At 36.6% G+C, this 26177-nt stretch overlaps 1 protein-coding gene and 1 long non-coding RNA gene across 2 annotated transcripts in view; both read right to left on the minus strand.

Annotated features, from left to right (window-relative positions):
• Window positions 1-5839, minus strand: part of LOC108280524 (myomegalin) — a 65506-nt gene extending 59667 nt beyond the window's left edge. Inside the window, exon 1 of the mRNA XM_017495581.3 lies at window positions 5404-5839. Within this exon, the coding sequence (XP_017351070.2) occupies window positions 5404-5544 (141 nt within the window). The 5' untranslated portion in view covers window positions 5545-5839. The remainder of the gene's footprint in view (window positions 1-5403) is intronic.
• A 5205-nt stretch (window positions 5840-11044) lies between these two features.
• LOC128628828 (uncharacterized) lies at window positions 11045-20264 on the minus strand. The gene is made up of 3 exons (XR_008393079.1): window positions 19921-20264; window positions 11275-11330; window positions 11045-11112 (listed from the first exon to the last, which is right to left on the minus strand). It is a non-coding gene; the product is annotated as an uncharacterized LOC128628828 (long non-coding RNA).
• Between the last annotated feature and the right edge of the window lie 5913 nt (window positions 20265-26177).

Below are 26177 nucleotides of genomic sequence, written 5' to 3' on the forward strand. Positions count from 1 at the left end.
ATTTTCTACACATAATAGCTAAATCTAAACCTAACCTTAACTTCAGCAACAAAGACATGGTTTTACCCTTTCGGTTTCATTAAAAAAAGAGCTGCATAAAAAGCACTTTTTACATGGTCAGGACTTTTTTTTCTTTCTTTTTTCTTTTTACACAAAGCTACAAAGCTAGGACATTTTGGTCCTTTGGCAATTCACAGAAACAAACCAAACACACTGTTCTAGATGACAGCTGTATGTACTGGAGGCTGTATGAAAGGGTCCTGTTTGGAAAATGCCATGCTGGTCTTGTACAAAGATATGCTCTTAATGCAAGAATTTATAACACACTCTTAATGTCCCGGGAATGCACTCGTCCTTAAAGACACTTTAAATTCATCTTAAAAGACACTTCTTATACAATCTCAATGGTAATCATAAGATATGATGTGGTGACTCTTAGGTGGATCATATTAAAGCACACACAAACACACAGACAAACACACACAAACACACACACACACAAACACACACACACACACACACACACACACACACACACACACACACACACACACACACACACACACTACTGTTTATGTCCCTCAGCCCATAGAGACAGAAATCATTTTAAGCAGACACTTCTGGATGGTGAAATGAGGCCCTGTGATTACTTGCTGAGGGACAGGGGTCAAAAGCAGGGCCATACGTATTCAATAACACAAATCATACTGAGCAGGCAGAGGACTATATCCCATTGCGCGCGCACACACACACACACACACACACACACACACACACACACACACACACACACACACACACACACACTGAGCATATGGGCTCTACAGCATATTACTTACTATTAAACTAAATATATAGGAATATGAACCGTCAGTGATTGTTTTCCTCTACAACATTAACAAATGTATTATAAACTTTGTAGATTTTATAATGTGAAAATGCACTGAAGTTGTAACAATAAGGCTGGCTGGTTAAAATAGTTTTAAAATGTATAATCGATGTTATTTTCTTGAATGTACACCTCGTTACAAACAATGCCATCTTAGCAAGTAAAATATCTTAAATATAGGAAAATACAGCTAACATTTCACTTTCTATTACTATTAGATGATTATTTCTAGATTTTTAACCATTTCAAGCTTGAAAAAGTCTTATCGTATCGGCGGATAATTCTATTTACTGCGAGCAGTTTTTTTCTTGAAAATGATCCGCTGATGGAATAAGACTATTTTAAACATGGAATCGGTTCATATGTCTAGATTTCGGCTTGATGGTTCTTATATAATAATCTTATAAAGATAAATATTAGATACATTTTCCTTTATTCAAGATATCTTAACTAAGCTATCTTTTTTTTGTTGCAAATAGTTTTATTACATTTTATCACTTCGAATTTTTTTAAGCTATATTTAATGAAATTAATAAATCTTTGGAACATAATAATAATAATAATAATAATAATAATAATAATAATCCTGCTCTAAATAAATAGGTTGCTAGTTACCAAACCAGACACGTAAACTGTATGAATTGAGAAATTATGATTGATCGTGATAGAGTTAATACTTAAACACTTCTATTTAAAGTTACCTCACCAATACTGCAGTAGATTATGGGCAATTAACTGAGGAACCCAAATATCGTGAACATGATCAAAACAGGATTCAACTGCAGGCCTACGGAACTGAATACATGATGATCTGTTAAAGTTACAGAGATAGAAATGATCAAATTTGTAACACTATGTAAAGCAAGCAAGGATGTCCTCATTCCAATTTCCATAGAACATCTCAAAATCAACTGATTTCAATCGGATAAATTTGCAGAATCGTGTCAGGATATTCATTTCCAATGCACTCTGGTGAACAGGTTTCACTTCCCAAGCATTTTTTTTCCTGAGAAACTCATTTAAAATGACAGAATGTCCCATGAGGAGTGTTCCACAATCCTATGTGATAAATTCATAAATCTACGGATTAACCTTATACAGCAAGTTTATGGTCTAGAATTTAAATTAATGGATAAATTGGACAAGTGATTTGGATTTATACAGAAGCAAGCATTACTACTGTAATCCCCTGCCTTAAAGCCTTTTTATACGGTTTATACTGTAGTGCTTATGTGCATCACTGGCATCAATAATTCCATTCCGCTGAAAGGACCAGAAGAAGTGAATGTGTCTGTATGGATAAGAGCAGGACATGCTGTTTATGGGGATTATGGGAGATGAACCGGGATTTCGTGAGGCTTGCTGATAAATGATATAGATGTCACAAGAGTGGAGACAATTTCTGTCATGTCTGGCTTTGTCTGATAATTGGCTCATCTATCAATATATTATGTAAGAGAGGACTGTGTGTATGCAAACGCACATACACAGACAGCAGCTGCATATTGGAGTCACCTTGCTGTGAGGATTGCTAGGCAGACTCCGTGATAGTGCCAGTAGGCAGGATTATGGTCTGATTGCTTTTGGCCAGTTGGTTAAACTTCATCCTCCAATATTCAATGTATATAATATCCAAAACGCACTGTTCTTGTGAAACAGTTCTGGAGAATGGGAGCACTTGGGCTTAAGTGCTGGTGTATGGTAATATTATTTGGCAGATTTAGACCACTCTAATATTTCGGTCCAAATTCATTGGCCCAAGTGCTCCCATTCTCCAGACCGTAAGGATTTGAGACAATCTTCCAGTTCGTTGCTGTTTTCCTACACGCTAATACGCTAGTATACTAGCCACTCGGCTAACACCATGCTTAGGAAAAGTGTTTTATTGTTTTTTTCATTTTAAACCCCTGTAGTGGGCTTGATTAACTTCAAATTTTTATTACACCTCACCTAATATAAGCAATATTATATGATAAATAGTCTACTTTTTCAGGAAGTCTGTTGAATGTATTGGTTGATACTCAGGTGCATAGAATCGAGAGTCTTGTCTCAAACAATACAATACGATACCATATGCCATATAGGAGATCTACAAGCAAGCTCATTTACAATTTTTCAGTTGACTATTGCAGAAAAAAAAAAACAACACACCAAACTCCCCAAAACATTACTACCTTACGTTTGGAAAAGCAAAGGAGAGGTTGCTAGAGGTTCCTAAAGACTGCTCAGGGTTTTAAATAGCCTCTGATATCATATCACGAGATAGACGTTTAAAAACAGCTCAAACGCCTTTACGTGAGCATAAACAGTAGTTATATCATGCATCATCCATATTTATACATCCTTAAATGCTCTTTAAATGTCATTTATAAACTTTATAAACAACCAATCTTAGACAAGCAAAGCAAGTGAATATATTAAAGCTTTACATTTACATTTATTCATTTAGCAGACGCTTTTATCCAAAGTGACTTACAAATGAGGAAATACAAGCAAAGTGATATATCAAGCGGAGAACAGTACAAGTAGTGCTACCATGCACAAGATTTATAATTGAGTTCTAGAAAAGCAAAGTGTGCAGAGTAGAGGTGTAAGTGCCAGAGTAGGTGTTTTTTTTTTTTTTTTAAAGGATAATGTGGGGTTGGCACTTTAGGGGTTAGTTAGGTGTTCACGGGTCTTAGCTGTTTTTCGAACATAGTGACAGGTTCTGCTGTTTGGATTGAGGTTGGAAGTTCATTCCACCATCATCTGATGTACAATAATGTACATATGTGTGACGGTCTGGGAAAAAACACATCGGATGTCACAGCGACTGAATTCTGTTAAACAGTCCAAAGAAATGTGTTGATAAAAACACTCTGTCTACGTGCAAGTGTGATTTCCACACACAGTGAATGTCAGGCTTTGAGCTGGATAGCTCCATGCTGAAGCAAAAATGACATAATCCTAATCAGTTCAGTTTGTAATCAGATACCGGCTTGAATGACCATGATACTCCTTCACCGCGGTCTTTAAATGCAATTTTTCCCTTTTCACATTTGGAGCTAACCAGACTCAATTTGTGGTTGGGATACATGCAGAAAAACCTCCTTCCAGACTAAATATACACTGTAAAACATGACATCATAGTAAGCACAAATACCTTGAATAGTCAATAGTCACATTTATCTGGTATTTCTTATTATAAGATTACAATAAACCAAATATAAGATTATTAAACCGATTTCAAGCCAATTGTACTCAATTCACTTATTTAAAATGATCTGGCAGATAATTTTGCCCATTTTAAGCACTTATTTCTAGAAAGAAGCAAAATGATCTGCCAACAGAACAAGACTTGTGAATCTCAATCTTGAAAATGAATAATAATGATTTTATTTTTGGTTTATCGTAATCTTATTATAAGAAATACAAGATACATTTGACTATATTATTGAAGAGATGTTCACTTGTTAGAGTAAGATGACTTTTATGCTGAGAAATTTGCACACAAGTTCGCCGTGTTTATAATAGTATCCTACCATCGAGCACCAAAAGCGACCATTTAACGTTATCATAAAATGTCCAGTCAAACCGAATCACGCAATACACCTCAAATTCTGGAAATAGATTCACGGGATTCCAGGAGCGTTCCTGGAGTAATATCTGCTACACCGAAAACACAAGATCATTTCTGGAATGTGAATATGAATATGACTCCCTGTTCTCCGATATAACCGCTCTAATGCGCACTGAAGCCTCAAACAGACAAGGTAGCATTATCAGTGAGGTTGATTTATAAATGAGTGATATATTCATGCCAACCAATCATCTAAAATTTTGATTATATATTAATTAATACATCTATGGAGCACCTATGAAGAACAACAGTTTCATTCCTGCATTCATCCATGTCTTTGTCTATGTCTTTGTTTTCATCCATGTCTTTGTTCAAGGGCAAACCATCACAAACATGTTAGACTGATTATTACTCCAATCTGGTAATACTACACAAATATTCAAGCTGATTTTTGTTCTGTTTCCTACCTGTCCTTATGATGACTTATTCTTAATGTGATTAGTCATGTTGTTTATTCGTATTGTATGGATAAGAAGATAAAGAAACAAATCACAGCCAAACAAATCACAATCCTGTTGCCTAACAACCAGGTGGGAGGAATGTATTTTTTCATGATGGTCATCATGTTCACATCGCATAATGAGCTGCTAGTAAAATCCGTGCTGATTTATGTCACGCAAATGGAAAGAAGGTGAATGAAGACCTGCTATAATGCTAAAGGACCTAGAATGTTAGAGGATGTTTAGATTTCAAGGCCATCTATCCTCTTAAAATACTGCAGGAGAGCTTCAGTGCGTTTGACTACGACTCAGAAGACATTATATATGAGCTCCGATTTTATCCATACTTTTTGCTCCGGTATACAAAAGCATGCAGGAAAAAAAACCCCGGGTCACTATCCTGAATCAACAGACGCCCACAAATACATTCCCACATCCAACTTTAGGCCACTCACCGTTCGGTAGACATCATCACTGTTGTTCTCGTACTTCTGCTGGATCCTTTCTTCCAGGAAGTAGATGCGCAGCTTGAGGCTGAAGTTCTCCTTCTTCAGGTCAGTGAGGTGCTGTGAGAGAGTGCGGTAACTGTTAGACATGTCCGGGGTGTGTGTGTGTCTTCACCTCGGGGGGCATCGTGTGCCCCCCCGTCACTCTCAGCTCGACAACATTGCAACACGCACTAAATACAATAAAAACGACTGTATGGATAAACTAAACTACGGCACGATTTAAATTTATAGCCCCATATTTAATCGATACGCACGAACATACATTTGGTAAAGAAAAACACAACACCCCCCCCAAAAAAAAGGTTGTTAAAGGGCCAGAGAGATGGCCCTAAGTCTCAGAGCTGTGTCCATTGTGCAGTCATAATGTGTTCTGGGGCGGGGAGGGGAGGACTGGGGCTTTTTTTACTCAGGGGGAGGTATCCCAGGAATCTGTGCCTAGCTAAAGGACTGGCCTACAAGATCACATTCACCAGCAATATGTAAATTGATCACCCGAGAGAGAGAGAGAGAGAGAGAGAGAGAGAGAGAGAGAGAGAGAGAGAGAGAGAGAGAGAGATACGTACACAGTAAGAGAAGGAGAGAAGGAGGGAAGACGGATGGTGCAGTTCAAGAAACATGCTAAAATCAAAGAGTCTCTCCATTCCTATATTATTTCATTCACAATCTGATGAGCTATTGTTTTGGGGTTTTTTTTCATTATATCAAAATATGTACAATAACTTCTATTTCAGAATAGATCTATTTCGGAAAGTAGCTAAACCTAGTTATTTTGACACTCCATCAAAAGAAAACATACGCCTAGAATGCCTGAAAACTATTGCAGGAAAATGGAGGTTGCTAAATTGACTGGCAACATGATTGACAATCAGGTAGAGATGCCTCAGTGTCTTGACTGGTTGGATATTTTTGGTCCACAACGCTTGTGTTCTCCTGTTTACAGAGTCTCTGTCGCACAGAAACCAGAATGTTTCCCCTTAGCAGACAGCAGCTAAACTGTGAGGAACTTTTTAACAAGTGTTATGTATTAAGTATTAAATGTTCTGACTTTTAAAAAATCATTGATGCACCATTAACACTACAGAGGATATGTCAAGAAATTTGATCTCATATAAATGGTATTGACAGCAGTTGCAGTGAGGCCAGCAGCATGCTATTTACTGGATTTGGATACTAAGCAATACAGTAATCCAGAACCATAAAGACAGAGAACATGGTGAAGGTCAGACAAATTAAGAGGCACTGGTTTAACCCATCTGCCAGGTGGTGAGTGTGTAATTATGATTGTAACCAGGCCTTCTGAAGCAGAGAATCGGAATCTAATCTCACAAGAGAACCAGTGGCTGCTCTGCTATTTCAGAACAGGTGCAACAGATCTCCTGGAGCTTCCTCGTGTTACTCTTGTGAGCATACAGGACAGAAGATTCAATACGGTAGCAGATAGTGGTATCTGGATGCAGGGCATTTCTTACAGAAGATTTATATTCCTCGAACAAATAACAAATGGATGGAAATCATAATGAATGCGTATGTGGTGCTTCTCTTCTTACAGCTTATGAATGGGGGCCACAGCTGGGAGATCTTGAACGATCAATTCCCAACTCTCAGTCATTGATCCTGGAGGAGTATGTCTGTGTGGTATCTAACGTTCACTGAGAGACTAATGGAGCCATTTTCAGCAGACAGCATCAGCGCCGTAGACTGATACTCCCTCAGCGTAACACATCAGACTGTGGTAAAAGCCTCTACTGACACATGAGGCCTTGGCACCTCAAACCTGCACCAAACAAGTCAATAACATTACACTGTTCGAATCCTATAGACTATAAGTGTTTCCTTTGTCTGTTTTTCCCAGTCTGAATTTTCATTTCCATTATTAGTTGGTGTTATATTGGTATAAAAGTGAAGAACTTGCTAGCCAGACTTCCAGCTCTCACTAGAATCTGGTATCTTTCACATAAACAAGTCATTTGACTGGCACTGCAAATGACCAGCTACAGAACTTTTCCCATAACCCACTCTCAAACACAAAAGATTATCTGATTTACTTTCCAATATCTATTTTAAACAGTTTTTTAGTTCTTGCTCAAAAAAGCTCATCATGGCCCAGGCTTTAAAAGTTTGTTGTCCTGTTTTGTTTTGAAACCAGAGCCAATCGGAGTGCAACATTCAAAACTCCCGAAGCTGGCGGCCAGAAAAGTGCACAAAACCTTTTAGGCAGATGTTGGGGCTGAGACTATACAGGTGTAACAATCCTGTCTACAAAACAAAACATGGCATTTAAAAGCTCAAATAATTCATACATATACACTCGAAAAAGCGTGACACAATACTGAAACATTTACACAAGAATTTACACTTGACAGGTGAACTTTGAAATGGGCATAGATGGTCTTCCATTTCACAAATTTGCTGCCCTCTACTGGAAAAAAAACCCCTTTGGCACTACATGGTGTCAAGCGTGTCCACTGCTGTCTGTCAGTACTACTGCACCAAGGCCTTGGAGAACAAGATTTCATTCTACTGTATACCTGTATATGGCTAGAATGTCAATAAAACTCTCTGATCTCTAATATCTAATCTATCAAGTGCAGACTGAAACGGAAGACTTGTATCGTTTATTTAACAGTTGATTTATGGGCGTGTATAAAATGTAAATATAACGCGTCATCTAAATGTAATAATAATTGGATCTTGTGCTATCTTATATAATATTATTGTCTGAGTGGTGGAAAACATCATACATTTGAGTTGGTATCATCCACCCTTGTACTAATTTTGTATTTAGATAACAATGTATAATATGGTGCATGAAAGTGATTTAGACAAATATATTTCATATATGACATTTGACCAATCAATCCTGTTAAATGATAGCTTCAAGAAAGAGTCCCCATGATTTTATGATATACATCATTGTTCACAGAGTCTCTAAAGCTTTAAGAGCAGGCTGTGCACAAAAAACAGCCTATTTAGCATGACATCATCCAGTCTGTACCAGGGTCTAAATAATTGATCAGGGCTGGGCCGAGTCTCTTACCATCATGGAGAAAATGACATCATCTGGTCTAGCTTGAGGGAACATCTAGAACACAACTGCTAAAACAACAACGTGTTCTCCATCCATCAACTCAAAAATTAAAAAAAATTAATAACTCTATACTAATATGGTGGCAAAACTTTTTCTATAATAAGATGCAATGACAATCTTGCAATAGTAATTTACAGTGCTGTGTCAGAAAGGTTGGGTTGGAATTGGCAGTACATTTCTAAATATTTTGTTTGTACATCATATGCCAGCTCGGATACATAAAACATACGTCAAGACTCAACCTTAGGCTTCAAATAAGTCTGACCATATGATGACAGACAAGAGCCAAAGCCAATCAGGGGAGAAAGTGTGACAGAAAGTGAGCATCTAAACAAATGGCAGTCAGAGTAAGACTTAATGTAATGCTATGAGAAGAAAATTGACTGATGATTGTTCAACAAGAAGTAATTTTTTCGTTCTCTATATCGGTGGAAAACTATACCTAGATAGGATAGTCAGCCAATTTAAAGTCATTGTGGAATTTGTACCATTACCCAGTTGTGAGAAGTAGGGGTGTAACAATGCATCGTGACATTTTGCATTGTAATGCATAAAAATGTATCATGGAAATGTACGAATCACCTATTACATATCAGCATTTTATTAAATACGCATCCAATGCAGTTGTACTGTTTGAACACCAGAGGTCCCTATCTACATAACGCATCCATTCATCAATCCATCCATTTTCTATACAGTAGCCATTTTAGCTGACTTTGGAGCTCTATTTCTGTCATGGAACTCATTATCTTTCAGCTGATCATTTTCAAAGACACATCTTTCTATTCAATCAATATTTTGGGGAGAATTTATCAATTTATTTAGTTAGTTTTAAGATATGGTGAACCTGCAGTACGTTTTGTTTATGATATTTAACCTCCGTTCACAGCAATTTTTAAAAATTTAATTAGGTTTATACAAAAAAACGCACATTTTTTACTTTTCATCATTAAAATTTTGTTCAAAATAATCTGAGAATCAGATGGAATTGAATCATGCAGCCAGTTTGATGAATCGAATCATGACTGGAGTGTATCGTTACACCTCTAGTGAGAATTCGTTATAGTTGGGCTATTGATGTGTCTGTGTGTTTCTCTGTATTTTTGTACTTTAAACATGCTCATACTGCATATATTTATTGCTCTGTCTTTTACTTAGCTATGCTTTTTAAATGTTTGAAGAACAAAATGCACAGACAACACAGACCTGGTAATAAAAAATAAACACATCAGAAGCAACCAGAGGAAATAATTTTATTCTCTAAGCTGAATTTAAGATAGCAAGCTAGACAGCAAGCAGAGCTGGACCTGAGCTAGAGCAGTTGATGTCATTTTGCCCAGTCACTTGTGACAGTTACACTGATGTGCATAATAGTTTTGTATTCTTATAATGCTTCTGTAATACTGAGGTATTAAAAGGAGCTTTAAATTCTTTAAATGTGTTTTGACTTGGTACTCGCAGCATAGCTTAATCTGCACATTGGAGAAGGACATAACAAAACCCATGTTACGAGATGTTCTTCCGGAAGTTTTTCGCAATAGCATTTTTCTACAAGAAAGGACAAAATTCCAAAAACAGATCAGCTTATAAAGCAGCTACCTGACCCTTGAAACAATGCTGCCAAGAACATGGAAGAGTCCCAATCAGCCATCACAGAATCACTCGAGTTGATGTATTTTGTATTTAAGATTATATTTAAGATTAACTCACTGATCATACTGCTTCAGAGATCTATCGGTCATTCTGTTGATTATACAAACAGGTTTTTCTTTTACATATTAGACATTTACTATGTAAAATACTACTCGTTGTACAATTTCAGTCTGTTGGATCTACTAAAAGCAGGATAATTAACTCTGTTGAAGCAAAATCTCACACACGTCCACAGGGTGGCGGCAACCCAAAATCTTACAATAAAAAAAATAAACAAACCCAATAACAAACCCAAATTTTCCATGGGTTTCCTTTAACAATGATTCGGTGTAAAGGTTTGCATAACCTAACTGTTAGGATTCATACTGTTAGTGTTCCTTCATTATCAAGTAAAAAAAATTGGTCAGATATATCGTAAAATTTTATAATTCTGCCAGATTTATTTTACTTTATTTCTTCACTTTTGGTTCTTTTCCTGTTGGGTTTATGTTTTGTATTGTACTTCTGCTCAGAATGCATCCACATATATATATATATATATATATATATATATATATATATATATATATATATATATATATATATATATATATATATATATATATATTTCTTTTTTTTTTCTTTCAGTCCTCCAGAAAACATGGGGGATGCAAACATTTGCACTGTACTGTACAGTTTTTCAATCTGGACTATTGTTGAATACTGTTGTTGAAAGATGCCTCCTATCGTAGTGTGTTTAGACACAGATTAAAAACTATTGCAGTTATGCCTTTATGGAACAGGGTTTCATTTTCGTTTGAATATTTCTTAATAAAAAAAAGGATTAAAAAGATTTAAAAGGCTTACCTGTTCAAATTCTCTCAGTGTGTGAGCTTGAAGCGATGGTGCTTTCTCTGTGTCATCACTCAGATAATCTGGAAAAGAAAAAAAAATGAGTCAACAAAGTAGGTTATAAAAATACACACATCAGGAGTGAACAGAGGTGATAGTTTTCACTGGTCAGGAACTGTTTCAAATGAAAAGGATTATGTATATCTGTGTATATCTGTGATACTCTCTGTTTGAATGTTTCTTACCTGTCACGTGACCAGTGTTCCTGCACACATTGCCCTGTTGATCGACAATGCATTCCCTGAAAACATAAACAGATCAACACACACATACATACACACATGACTGTAGAAACAGGTATTTCCCATGTCACTAAGCAGAGCTGCGATGAAGAAACAAACAGAGATTCAGCTTCTGTGTCGTCTACAGCAGAAATAACGGAAGGACATTTCTACAGACGTAAATAAGCAAATCTACTAAAGTAAATATCTAGATAACAATTTGGAATCAATTCAAGCATTACAAGGTCTCATTCACGAAGCTTCAAGCTGTATTTTGCTAGGAACAAAAACGCGACCAAAACCATAAATATCCTTAACTGAACAGAAATGTTAATCCGGTGATTATTCGGTATATGAATAATCATAAAGCGATGGTGCTTCCATATTTATTGGTGTTTATTATTAGTGTGTCTTTCTATGTTCGATAATGAAAGTCATCCAGCGCCATCCAATGATGTTTGTGTACGCAGCTTCGTGTGGCAAAATATATAAACAATTTGAAACTATGCACGTTTCATATTCTTTCTTATAGAGCAGGTTTGGTTTAGTTTACCCCTACATCTTAATTTCCAACTCCCAAATGTTTTTAGATCAAGATGACATCTGGCATGCTTTGATTCAATCTATAACTGGCAGCACAGGTTGAAATGTTACATTGCTTTAGTTAAGAAATGAAGAAAGAAGGTAAATAAAACTTACGGTAAACATTTTCGTAACATGAAACTGCATTATGTTGATGTATCCATTAGACAGTTCACCAAACCTGTGTGCTGTTGCACTGTACTCGTGACCGTTAATGGAAATCAACTTAGTTAGCTAACACAGACTAGGGAAAGGTATGTGCTAGGATGTGCTATGTATTTTTACTTGGGGAATTTGCTACATTATTTGACATTGACAGTGTGTATCAATGCATTTGGACTTATTTCAATGATAACAACTTTTGGTAACTTATAGAGCACAAATGGTCCGTCAAATTCCATAACCTCTGTGCGTGTGTGTGAACATGTCCTCATCGATACAAACACAGCCGCCAGGCCTGTAGCTTTCCACACATAGTAGCTTATTATATATTATTATATTAGGCCTGTGTAAAATTAATGGATTGTTTTTTTTTTCCCCTTCGGTTCATGAACATTGTTAAGTTCTTGTCTGATACCAGTCAAAACCAAAATTTGGACCGCAGTGAATGATTCCCTGTCATCTGGGCCCAGGAAGAAGTCACACCGATACCACGTTCAGTGAAAGCTACCTTAGTTTTACGTTAGTTAGGAACTATTGATAAAGAGTGATAAATGTCGATTGGAACAGGTCACAGATCAAATAGATCAAGCATCTATTATGTAGGTTTGAGTGATACTAAAGATGTGTATTCTACCAGATAATAATAAGAGGAGCCAAGAGAGAGAAGGAGAAGGGCGGGTGCGATTCGGTGCTCGTAAAGCAACACATTCCAAGAACAGAAAACAATTCTATCTGTTCTTGTTCAGAGACATCGTGACACAAACTAGAGACCTTCAGAATTGAGATCCAGAGATCATGCCAGAAAAACTTATCAAACATCAAGTTAGGGTTAAGAACACAAGAATGGAAAAGATACGATATTGTTCTGGTCACCAACAACAATATGAAATGTTGTATTCATAAGGTTCTATCTGGCTAAATGTGTGTTATGTTGAATATCTTAATATCACAGAATTGTCAGACAAAGCCTTTACACACTCAAGGCTGTTTTATTACATCATGCAAAGCATGCTGGGTCATAAACTCACAAAACAGTCTGCTTTTGTCACATAACATATCCAAGTACAGCCTACTTTTACAAGAAGAGGTCATTTGACTGGCATTGCAATTGAGCCATCGGGGGTCATTGTTTTTGCGGTCGTGCATATGGTGATACAACAAATACAGTCTTTGTGCAACAACCTGAAAACAGTGTTCCTTACTATAGCCTCTAGATATCAAGAGTGTGTGAGGCTAAGACAACGATGTCTGAGTACAATACACATCAGATAATACATAGGTGTGAGAGTTCTAAGGCTGATTTAATTTACATAATAGTCCAAAGGATACATCCCCAATTCCAAAAATTTGGGACACTGTAATATGTAAATAAAACCAGAATGCGATGATTTGCAAACCTCATTAAATCATATGTTATTCACAATAGAACATAGAAAACATATCAAACGTTTAAACTGAGGAAATGTACCATTTTAAGGGAAAAATAAGGTAATTTTCAATTTGATGGCTGCAAAACGTCTCAAAAAGTTGAGATGGGGCAACAAAAGGCTGGAAAAGTAAGTGTTACTAAAAAGAAACAGCTGGACAAACATTTTGCAACTAATTAGGTTAACTGGTCAGTAACATGATTGGGTATGAAATGAGTATCTTAGAGAGGCAGTCTCTCAGAAGTAAAGATGGGATGGAATCTGGATGAAAGCATGCAGTATGTTGCTTTAAAACCTGTATATACCTTTCAGCATTGATGTTGCCTTTCCAGATGTGCAAGCTGCCCATTCCATAGGCGCTAACGCACCCTGTACCATCAGAGATGCAGTCTTTTGAACTGAGCGCTGATAAAAAGCAAGATGGTCCCTCTCCTCTTTAGTCCTCTTTAGATTAGAGGACGCAGTGTCCATGGTTTCCAAAAAGAATTTCAAAGTTTGATTTGTCTGACCACAGGACAGTTTTCCACTTCGCCTCAGTCCATTTTAAATGAGCTTTGGCTCGGAGAAGACGGCCGGCGTTTCTGGATCATGTTCACATATGGCTTCTTCTTTGCATGATAGAGCTTTAACCAGCATTTGTGGATGGCATGATGAACTGTGTTCGCAGACAATGAGTTCTGGAGGTGTTTCTGAGCCCATGCAGTGATTTCCATTACAGAATCATGCCTGTTTTTAATGCAGTGCTGCCCGAGGGCCCCAAAGATCACGGGCATGCAGTATTGATTTTCATCCTTGTCTCCAGATTCTCGGAATCTTTTGATGATATTATGAACTGTAGATGATGGGATATTCACAGTCTTCACAATTTTATGTTGAGGAACATTATTCTGAAGTTGTTCCACAAATTGTACACAGTTTTTCGCAGTGCAATTGCAACCTCTGCCCATCTTTACTTCTGAGAGACTCTGCCTTTCTAAGATACTCTTTTCCTACCCAATCATGTTACAGACCTGTTGCCAATTAACCTAATTAGTTGCAAAATGTTCCTCCAGCTGTTTCTTTTTGCTAAACACTTAATTTTCCAGCCTTTAGTTGCCCCGTCCCAACTTTTTTGTTGCTGCCATCAAATTCGATATTACCTTATTTTTTTCCCTTTCAAATGGTACATTTCCTCAGTTTAAACATTTGATATGTTTTCTATGTTCTATTGTGAATAACATATTGGGTTTATGAGATTTGCAAATCATTGCATTCTGTTTTTATTTACATTTTACCCAGCGTCCCAACTTTTTTGGAATTGGGGCACAAAAAAATCAACAGGGCATAATACAAAAGATAAAGAAAAAACGAATAACTCATGCTAATTAAAAGAAAGAAGGCCTGTCTAATGGGTTTTCTTCAGTTTTATAACAATGCATGTTGCATGGTGGGAATTTGAATATAAAAAAGTAGGCTAGATGAAGTAGGTCAGCATCTGGAAGCACTCTGCTCTGAGTTATACAGTGAGACTTCTTATATCATTACCATGTAGCACTCCTAATACAAGAATGCATCCCGACACACTGACTACGTTTACATGGACAGCATTTATCTAAATACTCACCTTATTCTGAATAAGACAATATTGTGATTAAGGTGTTTACACGAGTCACTTTTAAAATACTCCTTTCATGTTCCCGTTTTACATGTTATAGAACATAGATCGATTAATGGCACACGTCATTACGTCACCGCGCCACGCCGTCAGACATTCCCTCCTGAATTTCCCGTATCAACATACAGTTGGTCTTCGTTATGGTACCGTATACAGTTTTGGGTGTTTTCATTTTTAATTTTTACGAATGCTTCAAGTGCAGTTAATTATTTGTCACACTGTACGTGCAAATAGACGACTGCTTGAAGCCGTGGGCTGAGTCCCAAACCGCATACTTACCGTCTATATAGTAGCTGAGATACATGTATTTCTCCTACTATATAGTAGGTAAGTACGTGGTTTCGGATGCCATGCTCTCTTGTTTGTCGTCAAACGGTTGAGCACTGCCGTGGTTGATCATGTCGTCACAAAATGCGGTGAAAACTCCCACACGATGTTAATAGTGTGATTAAGGTGCGTACATATCTATAATGCACTTCCATAATGTGACTAAAACAGGAATACTCCACATGTCTTAATTCGATTTGTGTTTACTTCGAGTACGACTTTAATCAATTTAATAAAAAATAGCTGTTTACATGGTAGTTTCTTAATCAGAGTATTGTCTTAATCGGGTTAATATCGGATTATTGTTGTCCATGTAAACGTACTGAATGATTAGCAAACACACTCAAGAATCATCGATTGATTTGGTCATATCATTTAAACTGACCCAGCTGTCTAAAAGAAGTCGCAAAATGGATGCAATAAACTACAGGAAAAGGATTTTAAAATAATGGCATCCAAAGCATTGCATTGCATTTCAGCTGATTATCATCGACTGAGACCTGCATTGTGACACAGCAGTGTGAAACCAGTGGGATGCTGTTTAATAGCAATAGCAATGATTGCTCGCATAACACTGTGAATAAAAGACCTATTGAAAAAGATCCTGGGCTCCACATTAACAGTTAAATGAATTGCTCCATCACCTAAAAAAAAAGGAAAACAACAATTACCGGATCTCAAACTGCCACACTTTTTTCTTTCTTTTTTTTTTTCTTTTTTACAAAAGACTACTGATTTTAAATGTTACCCTCTTTTTCTTTGTAGAAATAAATCTAAACAAATGCTCACAGATCCACAGACAACTTTATCTGCCGGAATGTTTGGAGTTATCTTTCAAAATGGAGACATCAATTATGCCACTTTAATACATTTAGTAAATATAGATATTTAACATATTTATTCAAACAAGACTGCATTTATCTGGAAGTATAGATGGGGTGAATGCAGGTAAATTAGGACAGTTTAACTTAGCAGACCAGATAATATATGCTGCTAAGTGAAAGTGAAATCTTATGTTACTAAACCCTTACAGTGGATCCTGCTAGAAATAACATTAATTCATGGATTATTATATGTATTAAGTGAAGGGGTCATCATCAAACAAGAAATTTATCTCAAAAAAACCTCAGGTACAAAAAATGACCTATGCTATGGGTATTTTTTTTCCCATAAGGTTATAAAACTGCTGTGACAAAGGTATTCCACATATTGCTGACATATGCAGTCCCTTATAAAACTGTTGGAACGGAAAGGCCAATTCATTTGTTTGTGCTATACACCAAAGACATTTGGGTTTGAGATCAAAAGATGGATATGAGACGAGAGTTATATTTCAGTTTTTATTTCCTGGTATTTACATCTAGATGTGTTAAAAACATAAAACATTTTGCATCAGACCACAAAATTTTTAGGTGAACAAAACTATAGGAACAGATAAGGCTTGAAGTAATTTAAAGTAAATGATAGTTAATAAGCCTGCAACTCAATGACATGACCAAATTGTTGGTTTCTTCTTTGTGTTGCTTTTACAGGCTTTTAATGCAGCCTCTTTCAGTTGATGTTTGTTTTAAGGGGTTTCTCCCTTCAGTATCCTCTTCAGGAGGTGAAATGCCACTCAACTGGGTTAAGGTCTGGTGACTTACTTGGCCAGTCTAAACCCTTCCACTTTTACCCTTCGATAAAGTCCTTTGTTCTGTTGGCAGTGTGTATTGGATCACTGTCTTGCTGCATGATAAATTTCCTCCCAATTCATTTGGATGCATTTCTCTGTAAATTGGCAGATAAAATATACCTGTAGACTTCTGAATTCATTCTGCTGCTACCATCAAGAAAAAAGATTAGTGAGCCTATTTTGAACACTTTCAAAATAATGTTCCTCAACGTAAAATTGCGAAGACTATGAATATCTCATCATCTACAGTACATAATATCATCAAAAGATTCTGAGAATCTGGAGAAATCTCTGTGCGCATGGGACAAGGGTGAAAATCAATACCGCATGCCCATGATCTTCAGGCCCTCGGGTGGCACTGCATTAAAAACAGGCATGATTCTGTAATGGAAATCACTGCATAGGCTCAGAAACACCTCCAGAACTCATTGTCTGCGAACACAGTTCGCCGAGTCATCCATAAATGCTGCTTAAAGCTCTATCATGTAAAGAAGAAGCCATATGTGAACATGATCCAGAAACGCCGGCCGTCTTCTCTGAGCCAAAGCTCATTTAAAATGGACTGAGGTGAAGTGGAAAACTGTCCTGTGGTCAGACGAATTGAAATCTGAAATTCTTTTTGGAAACCATGGACACTGCATACTCTAAATTAAAGAGGACTAAAGAGGAGAGGGACCATCTGGCTTTTTTATCAGCGATCAGTTCAAAAGACTGCATCCCTGATGGTACGGGGGTGCATTAGCGCCTATGGAATGGGCAGCTTGCACATCTGAAAAGGCAACATCAATGCTGAAAGGTATACACAGGTTTTAAAGCAACATACTGCATGCTTTCATCCAGATCCCATCCCATTTTTACTTCTGAGAGACTGCCTCTCTTAGATACTCTTTTTATACCCAGTCATGTTACTGATCTGTTGTCAATCAACCTAATTATTTGCAAAATGTTCCTCCAGCTGTTTCTTTTTAGTAACAACTTTTTTGAGACGTGTTGCGGCCATCAAATTCAAAATTATCTTATTTTTTTTTCTTAAAATGGTACCTTTCCCAAGTTTAAACATTTGATATGTTTTCTATGTTCTATTGTGAATAACATATGGGTTTATGAGATTTGCAAATCATTGCATTCTGTTTTTATTTACATATTACACAGCATGTCATTTTTTTTGGAATTGGGGTTATAGTATTTAGTATTTTATTATATTGCATAGCACTGCATTGTATTTTATTGCATTGTATCGTACTTTATTGCACTGTATTTTATTGTATTGCATTGCAACCTATTGTATTTCACTGTATTTTATTGTATCGTATTGCACTGTATTTTATTGTATTGTATTGCACTGTATTTTATTGTGTTGTATTGCAATGCATCCTACTGTATTGTATCATATTGCACTGTATTATATTGTATTGTATCATATTGCACTGCATTTTATTGTATTGTATTGCACTGAATTTTATTACATCACATCGTATTGCACCATATTTTATATTGCACCATATTGCACTGTATTTTATTGTATCGTATTGTATTGCACCGTATTTTATTGTATCATATCGTATTGTACCGTATTGTATTGTGTCATATTGCACTGTATTTTATTGTATCATATTGCACTGTATTTGACTATCGTATTGCATTGTATCATACTGCATCGCATTGTACTGCATCGTATTGCACTGTATTTTATTGTACTGTATTTTATTGTATTGTATTGCACTGTATTTGACTATCGTATTGCACTGTATCATACTGCATCGCATTATACTGCATCATATTGCACTGTATTTTATTGTACTGTATTGCACTGTATTTTACTGCATCACATCACACTGCATTTTATTGTACGGTATTGCACTGTATTGTATCATACTGCATCACACTGCACTGTATTGTATTGTAATGAATTGTACCCTGTACTTGGCAAATAAAAAAAAAAATCTGATTTTTAAGTTAGTGAACACCTTGAGGATTTCAGAAATGTGTTGAGGGTATTAGTTTTATTTATGGAAAGAAAGCTTAGACAAGATGCGACTTTACAAACTGTCCTGTCCCAGTGTATCTGAATTCACCTGGGTTTCTGTGTGAACCCATACGGTGATGTTTAAACAGCTGTAAACCTAGTCTATCTCGCACAGTTGGTAAAATAGTAGCCAGCTACACGTGAAATAGCACACATTTCTAACAAACATGTCAAAAACGTTCACACCTGAGTAGTCCATCTACTGTTTGACTGGGTCTTAAATAAAAGCCTATTTCATACACCACCAAGAAAAAGCTACGTAGGCTACAGTACATACGCTTTGGGGGGGGGAATAAATTTAAACGCTTCCGCTTGTGTCACGTGACTCACTCTGACTCAAACAGCTGTTTCCCCATAATCCTAAAAACACATCAATCAATCAGTCAATCAATCACGCGCTCTCTGCTGTTGACTCGAATTAGTTCAGGAAATGATGTAGACTAGAAAAAAATAACCCGACTACACAATTACTTAAGCTGTACTAAAGATAACTAGGCATGCATTTATTTTCCCAGTATCATGATAAAGCTAGAATTCGATGAAATGCAGAAAGAAAGAAAGAAAGCCCCATTAAACACACAGTAGGTAGGTGTGGGCTGTAGCCTGCTTACAGGCCTGTGTGAAATATCTCAGGCAGAACAAAAAAAATCTAAACAAAGCATGATTCATGAATCTCTTTTATTTCAAACAAATAATAATAATAATAATAAACAGCCAGTAGTAGCCTATAAGGTTAATAAAACGCTTTGTCACACATTACCTCTCGCTTGCAGGCCAGCTCGGTAACCCTGATTCATCAAGCCATTCCATCCTGATCCACCCGCAGCCCTGAGTGTCCCTCTCTCCTACATTTTTATTGCGATCCTTCAGATCCACAGAAAAACAAAAAAGGATTCGTGCTTCTTCTTTGTTTTTTGTTTTTTAATGCCGCAACGCGAAGTGCTCCATCACTGCATTGTGTTTGAGCAGAGAGAGAGAGGATGCTGAGCGCCGTTATCTCGCGCGACCCTCCTCTCAGCTCGCGCCCTCTCTCGCGCGGTTTACAGAAGGGGTGTCCTACATTTATTACACGTGCACCACTGAACATTCTGGATGTGGGTCGTGTGTCTGTGTGACCCAATTAAAACGTGGCAAGGGGATCCCCTGGTCATGCGTCACATTTGTACACACTTTATTACTTCTTTTCTTTTCTCTCTTTATTTATTTATTTATTTATTCGCCTACAAGTCAAGTGTCGAATGGGTTTTAATTGTCATTCCTCTATACAGCTTGTATACATTGGAACCAAATGTCATTCTTCCAGGACCAACACATAACAGTATGCAAGACTACATTAAGTGCAAATGCACACCAGTGTGAGGACAAAACTCTACACAGGACAATAAATCCACTGTAAATTGTAAACGTTTTGGTAGTGTAGCAGCAATAAGTATACTGTATGTTATATCTATTACAGAGTGTTCAAAAACAAACATCTTAACACTTACGTACATGACACTACAACAATCTAATACTTTAGTTGAAATGTTATAACATCACAATTCAGAGCAAGAATAGCCTTGTTTATGACCACAATCACTTTGATAGACTTAAAGAAGATTAATCAATATCAGTATGCAACGAGACACTACAATGATAATCGATAACACAGTGAAAAATCTTATGATATACATTTCATCTTCAGTAAGCGCTTTAGGCTCGCCCTGGATCCGGAGCCGATCCTGGCTGTAGGAAGAACCAACAGAACCAATACAAATACCACAGAGGTTGTAGTAAGTGCCAGTGTCAATGCAAACCCTAGTCACAAACCAACAATAAATATGAACGATACCTGCATGTACATACACTTCAATTATGTGAGAAAAAGAAAAAGAATCCATCAGATAACGGGTGCTTCTCAGTACTCTATAACACAAGTAAGAGCATATAGTTCTATGTGTTATATACTGTAGATGTGTACAATGCATATCAGACATAACATTAATTTAATAACATTGCTGTAGCCTATACAAATAACTGTTTATTTCAGAAAGTATAGAAAACATGTAGAACATATAGGAATATGCATACAGTACTGTGCAAAAGTCTTAGGCACACTATTTTTATTTTCTTTGGTACAAATTTTGCACAAAGATCTTTATTTTCTGACTCCTGCATAATTGAGTCAGTACAAAAAACATTACTTTTCCAACCAAAATTACACATCGCAGAAATTTTTTTACAAGATACATATTATGTATCAGACCACTTTTCAAACGAAATAACATAATGAAGGCTGCTGGGTTTTGCTTGCAAAAAAATGTAATAAAATGACAGTGAAATTCTCCCTAGAGGAACTGTGGCAGAATCTCCAAGATGCTGAGTAAAACTTAATAATTTCCTTACAAAACTGCACAAACTGTAGCAGAGACTACTATTTATGTTTAAAAAAAATAGCAATGTCGCACAAAATATTGACTTTGTTTACAGTTTTTTTATTTTCATGTAGAAGCATTTAATTTCATTATTTTTGCTTTACAGCACTTCTTGCATGTGCCTAAGACTTTTGCACAGTACTGTACATACAGTATCTCACAAAAGTGAGTACACCCCTCACATGTTTGTAAATATTTGATTATATCTTTTAATGTGACAACACTGAAGAAATGACGCTTTGCTACAATGTAAGGTAGTGAGTGTACAGCTTGTGTAACAGTGTATATTTGCTGTCCCCTCAAAATAACTCAACACATATTGTCACATGAAAAGATATAATCAAATATTTACAAAAATGTGAGGGGTGTACTCACTTTTGTGAGATATTGTATGTACAAAAGTGCCAGAAAGGAGCCCAAACAAAGCTCATGTGTTTTTATGAAATGCCACACGTGGTCCAGGACGTGGAGGACGTGTTTCGCTCCCATCTGAAATGACCCAGATAGCTGGAGTATGGTTGCTGCTCTCCATGACCACTTTGATCTGCTCAGATCTGGCCAGCTCCTCCAGCTCAGGGCTCGTTTCTGGGCACCAGTCTGCCATGAACTTATCCCTCGACTCCAAGAAGTTTATCTCCATCTCCTCCGGCTGCTTGCCAAACAGCCAGTCTGATGGAAGAGATAGGTGGCTGATTATTAATATAAATACTCTGAGTGCTAATTCAGAGCAAGAATAGCCCTGTTTATGGCCACAATTACTTTGTTGAACTAATCAAGAAGATTAAATCAATATCAGAATGCAACGAGAAACTACAATGATTATCGAGAATATGGTGAAAAATCTTATGATATACATTCATTTCCTTTCCTCTTCAGTTAGCACTTTAGGCTTGCACTGGACCTGGAGCTTATCCTGGCTGTAGGGAGAACCAACAGAACCAATACAAATACCACAGAGGTTGTAGTAAGTGCCAGTGTCAATGCAAACCCTAGTCACAAACTAACAATAAATATGAATGATACCTGCATGTACGTACACTTCAATTATGTGAAAAAAAAATATGAATCCATCAGATAACGGGTGCTTCTCAATACTCAAATTGATTCCTTCCTTGTTTCCTCGGTCCTCTGTCCGCCAGCACTCGACCCGGCAACTGACTTAAGTCAACCATCTTGAAGGACATATCAATTCTCTAATTGCACCGCAAGGAGGCGAGGAATGAGGAGTGAGGAATCTTCCAGAGGAGCCAGGAGCGAGTATCCTATAGCGACTATCCTTCCCTCACATCCTAAAGGGGCGGAGCTAAGACTCAAGGAAAGGAAATGAGTACGTACAAATAAGAAATGAGAAGCACCCAACGTGTTCTAAAACAAATACAGATACAAATAGTAGGCGCACTACTCATTTTTTAGAACGCTTGCCAGAAAGGTTCACAGGGCATCTATGGCTGAGACTAGAGATCAGGACTGGGATCTCATGGCACACAAGAAAAAAGTCACAAAAGAGAGAGGTATTTCATTTCTTGAGAGGGTGAACGAGCGCACAGATATGAACCTTGTGGGACAAACAAAGACCACGTTGATGAATTTATAGCATTTATTTATGACATGGTGACAATGTTGCCATTTCTACTAATTTTCCAGTATTTCCCAGCATTTCCAGGGGCATCACTGTTTTAATTCCTGTTTAATACAAATTCCAGGTTAGGCCACACCCACTTTTGGTTTAAATACAGATACAGAAATGAATATTTGAAGCACTAATCAGATACAGATTATTATATATTATATATTGTGTAACACTGATAGCACAATCTTTCAAATAAAAGTGCCAGAAATAATGGTTCTTTGGACCATTGCCATTGAAGAATCCTTTTTTACTGATTTTTATTACTTTCAGCCGCTCTTTGTTGGCACAATAAACTGAATCATCACCAGGACCTTCAACATAATCATAACATTTATGGTGGATCTTTTTCATTTCTCTGTGGCACCAACAGAAATTATTAAATAGTAATTAATTAAAAGGTTCTAGAGGAAACCTAAAATAGTTCTTCTATGACATTAGGCCAAAGAACCATTCTTTTTGGCACCGTTATTTTTAAGAATGCATAAATGACAGCACAATGAATACAACTTTAAAGACAAATTAGCAATCAGCAAAAACAACAACAACAAAAAAAACCCCTCATGTTACCTGCTAAATCATGGAGTAGGTCTTTGATGAGGTGACCGATGATGGCGTAGAGGGTCATGACTATGACAATGCTGGCCAGGACCATATAAAACACATGGATGGGCATATGGATGGCATCTCGAGCTGGTGGAATGTAAGTCTTAAAAAATACCTCATCCTCGTTTGGAGGCTTGAGATCTAAAGGTTCAAGAGGTCCTGCCATGGTGTCGAACGAGGATGTGGAGATCAGAGTGACCTCTACAGACCACTGTTCCTTCACAGCATTGAAGTGTTCTGCTAATATATGAACAGAACTGTTTGCATATTTTACAATTAAGCTAAAGAGGGCATTAGATGACTACTTAGGAAAACAAGCGTATAGTAATTGGATTTTTTTTTTTTTACATAACCAACATACAGATCAACTGGAACTGTAGTATAGTACATACCTCATGAATGAAATACAGTCCCCTTATGATGCCATCTGTATCGGATAAACAGCACAGTAAGGATCCTCTCATCTTCATTAGCTTTGTTTCATTTTTCTTTAGTTTAGATCTTTATATAAATAAGAAAAAAGAGCCTGATATGGCTCAGTGTTTATACAGCACTGCTTATACTGTACCATATCCACTGTTGAAATTGGCTAAGACTCTCAATGTCAAAGGTATAATCCTTCAGCAGATATGGATTAGCACCTTAGACACACAGATTATAGTCTGAAATGCCTAGCCAACAGAACCATTACACTAAACATGTTACTGATATTTCAACATTGATATTAGGTATTTAGTTTGGTATTAAGTGCTTCAACAGCTGGTATCATTCAGTATAAGGTAGCTTTTTTCATCTTGTCATAAAATTCCCAATCATAACAAATACTGTAGAAACCAGGGATCATAGCAAAAGTTTTTTTTAATGTCATCTAATTTTTAAAAGAAGGATGTGATATAACAAGCCTAAAATGCAAATCTGTTTCCAGGTTATCTTGTATTAGCCAGCAGGCTAGCAATACCAGTGAAGATTATAAACACAAAAAAGACTAACAGTCTTATCAGAACTCCTGTCGGGTTAGCTCATGTTAGGTAACTAGCTAAAATTAGCAGGGGACATGATTAATATATATGAATATGACTTATTCTAGTAAAATAGCTAATATTAAAATTTATGAATATGTCAAATCCAAATAAAAATCCTGTCAGGTTAGATAATGTTAGCTATCCAGCTAGGACTAGCAGTAAAGATTATTGACATTTAAGAATATGAATGAAAATAACTGCATTAATCTGCCACGGTTATCTTATTTCTGTAAACTAGCCAGTATTAACAATCCAATCAAAATAAAAATTATGTCAGGTTATCAAATGTTACCTTTCCAGCTAGGACTAGCAGTAAAGATTATTGACATTTAAGAATATGAATTAAAATAATTGTATTCATCTGCCAGGGTTAGCTTATACCCATAAACTAGCTAGCATTAACAATCCAATCCAAATAAAAATCCTATCAGTTTAGATAATGTTAGCTAGGACTGGTAGTAAAGGTTGTGATCATTAAAATTTCCAAACATTTTACCACTCTGTCAGGTTAGCTTATTTTAGTAAGTTATCTTAGCAGGGAAGACAATGAACATTTATGACAAATCCAAATAGAAATTCTCTCATGTTAGCAGTGAAGGTTATGAACATTAATGAATATGACTTAAAATCATTTTATTACTTTGCCAGGTTACTTTACTCTAGTACTAGCTAGTATTAGAAATTAAGATAATGAACATTTACGCATATGACAAATCCAAATTTTGTCAGCCTAGATAATGCTAACTCTTCAGCTAGCATTAGCACAGAAGGTTATGAATGTGTCCTATCCCTAGCCTTTCCTGCCAGAAAACCTGTCATGTCAGCTGTCATGTTAGCCTGCTAGATAGCACTATTACAATACATGCATATATACATGCACATATGGAAAGATCCACCCAAAATGCATATATGAACTCAAATACATTGTTATGCATTCGGCAGAGAAGACAAACCTTACTTTAGGCTAAATGTCAGCAAAGCAAGGTAAGAATACAAAAAATAACCATTTGAAATCTCTCACAATTTACACATTTGATCTAAGGATGTCAATTTCATGCATTTTCAGAGACAAATAAAATCTGTGCTACTTATCCAGCTTTAATTACCACTGGCAACCTTACCTGACCCCGGCTGTAAAACTGTAAGCTGTAAATGGCTGTTCAGGGCATTAGTATTGGATAAAGAGGTAATTCAGACACAACAAGATGAGTCAGAGTATTTGTTTACTGAGGAACCTAATCAAGCAACTGTTACATAGATAATCATTTTCACATTTAGATGTGACAGTTCATGACGTAAAGCTAGAACATTTGCTCGGTAGAGTACTACAAATTATAACACTAATCCA

This window comes from Ictalurus punctatus, chromosome 20 (assembly GCF_001660625.3).
Source record: "Ictalurus punctatus breed USDA103 chromosome 20, Coco_2.0, whole genome shotgun sequence".
In the NCBI taxonomy this organism is placed as follows: domain Eukaryota; kingdom Metazoa; phylum Chordata; class Actinopteri; order Siluriformes; family Ictaluridae; genus Ictalurus; species Ictalurus punctatus.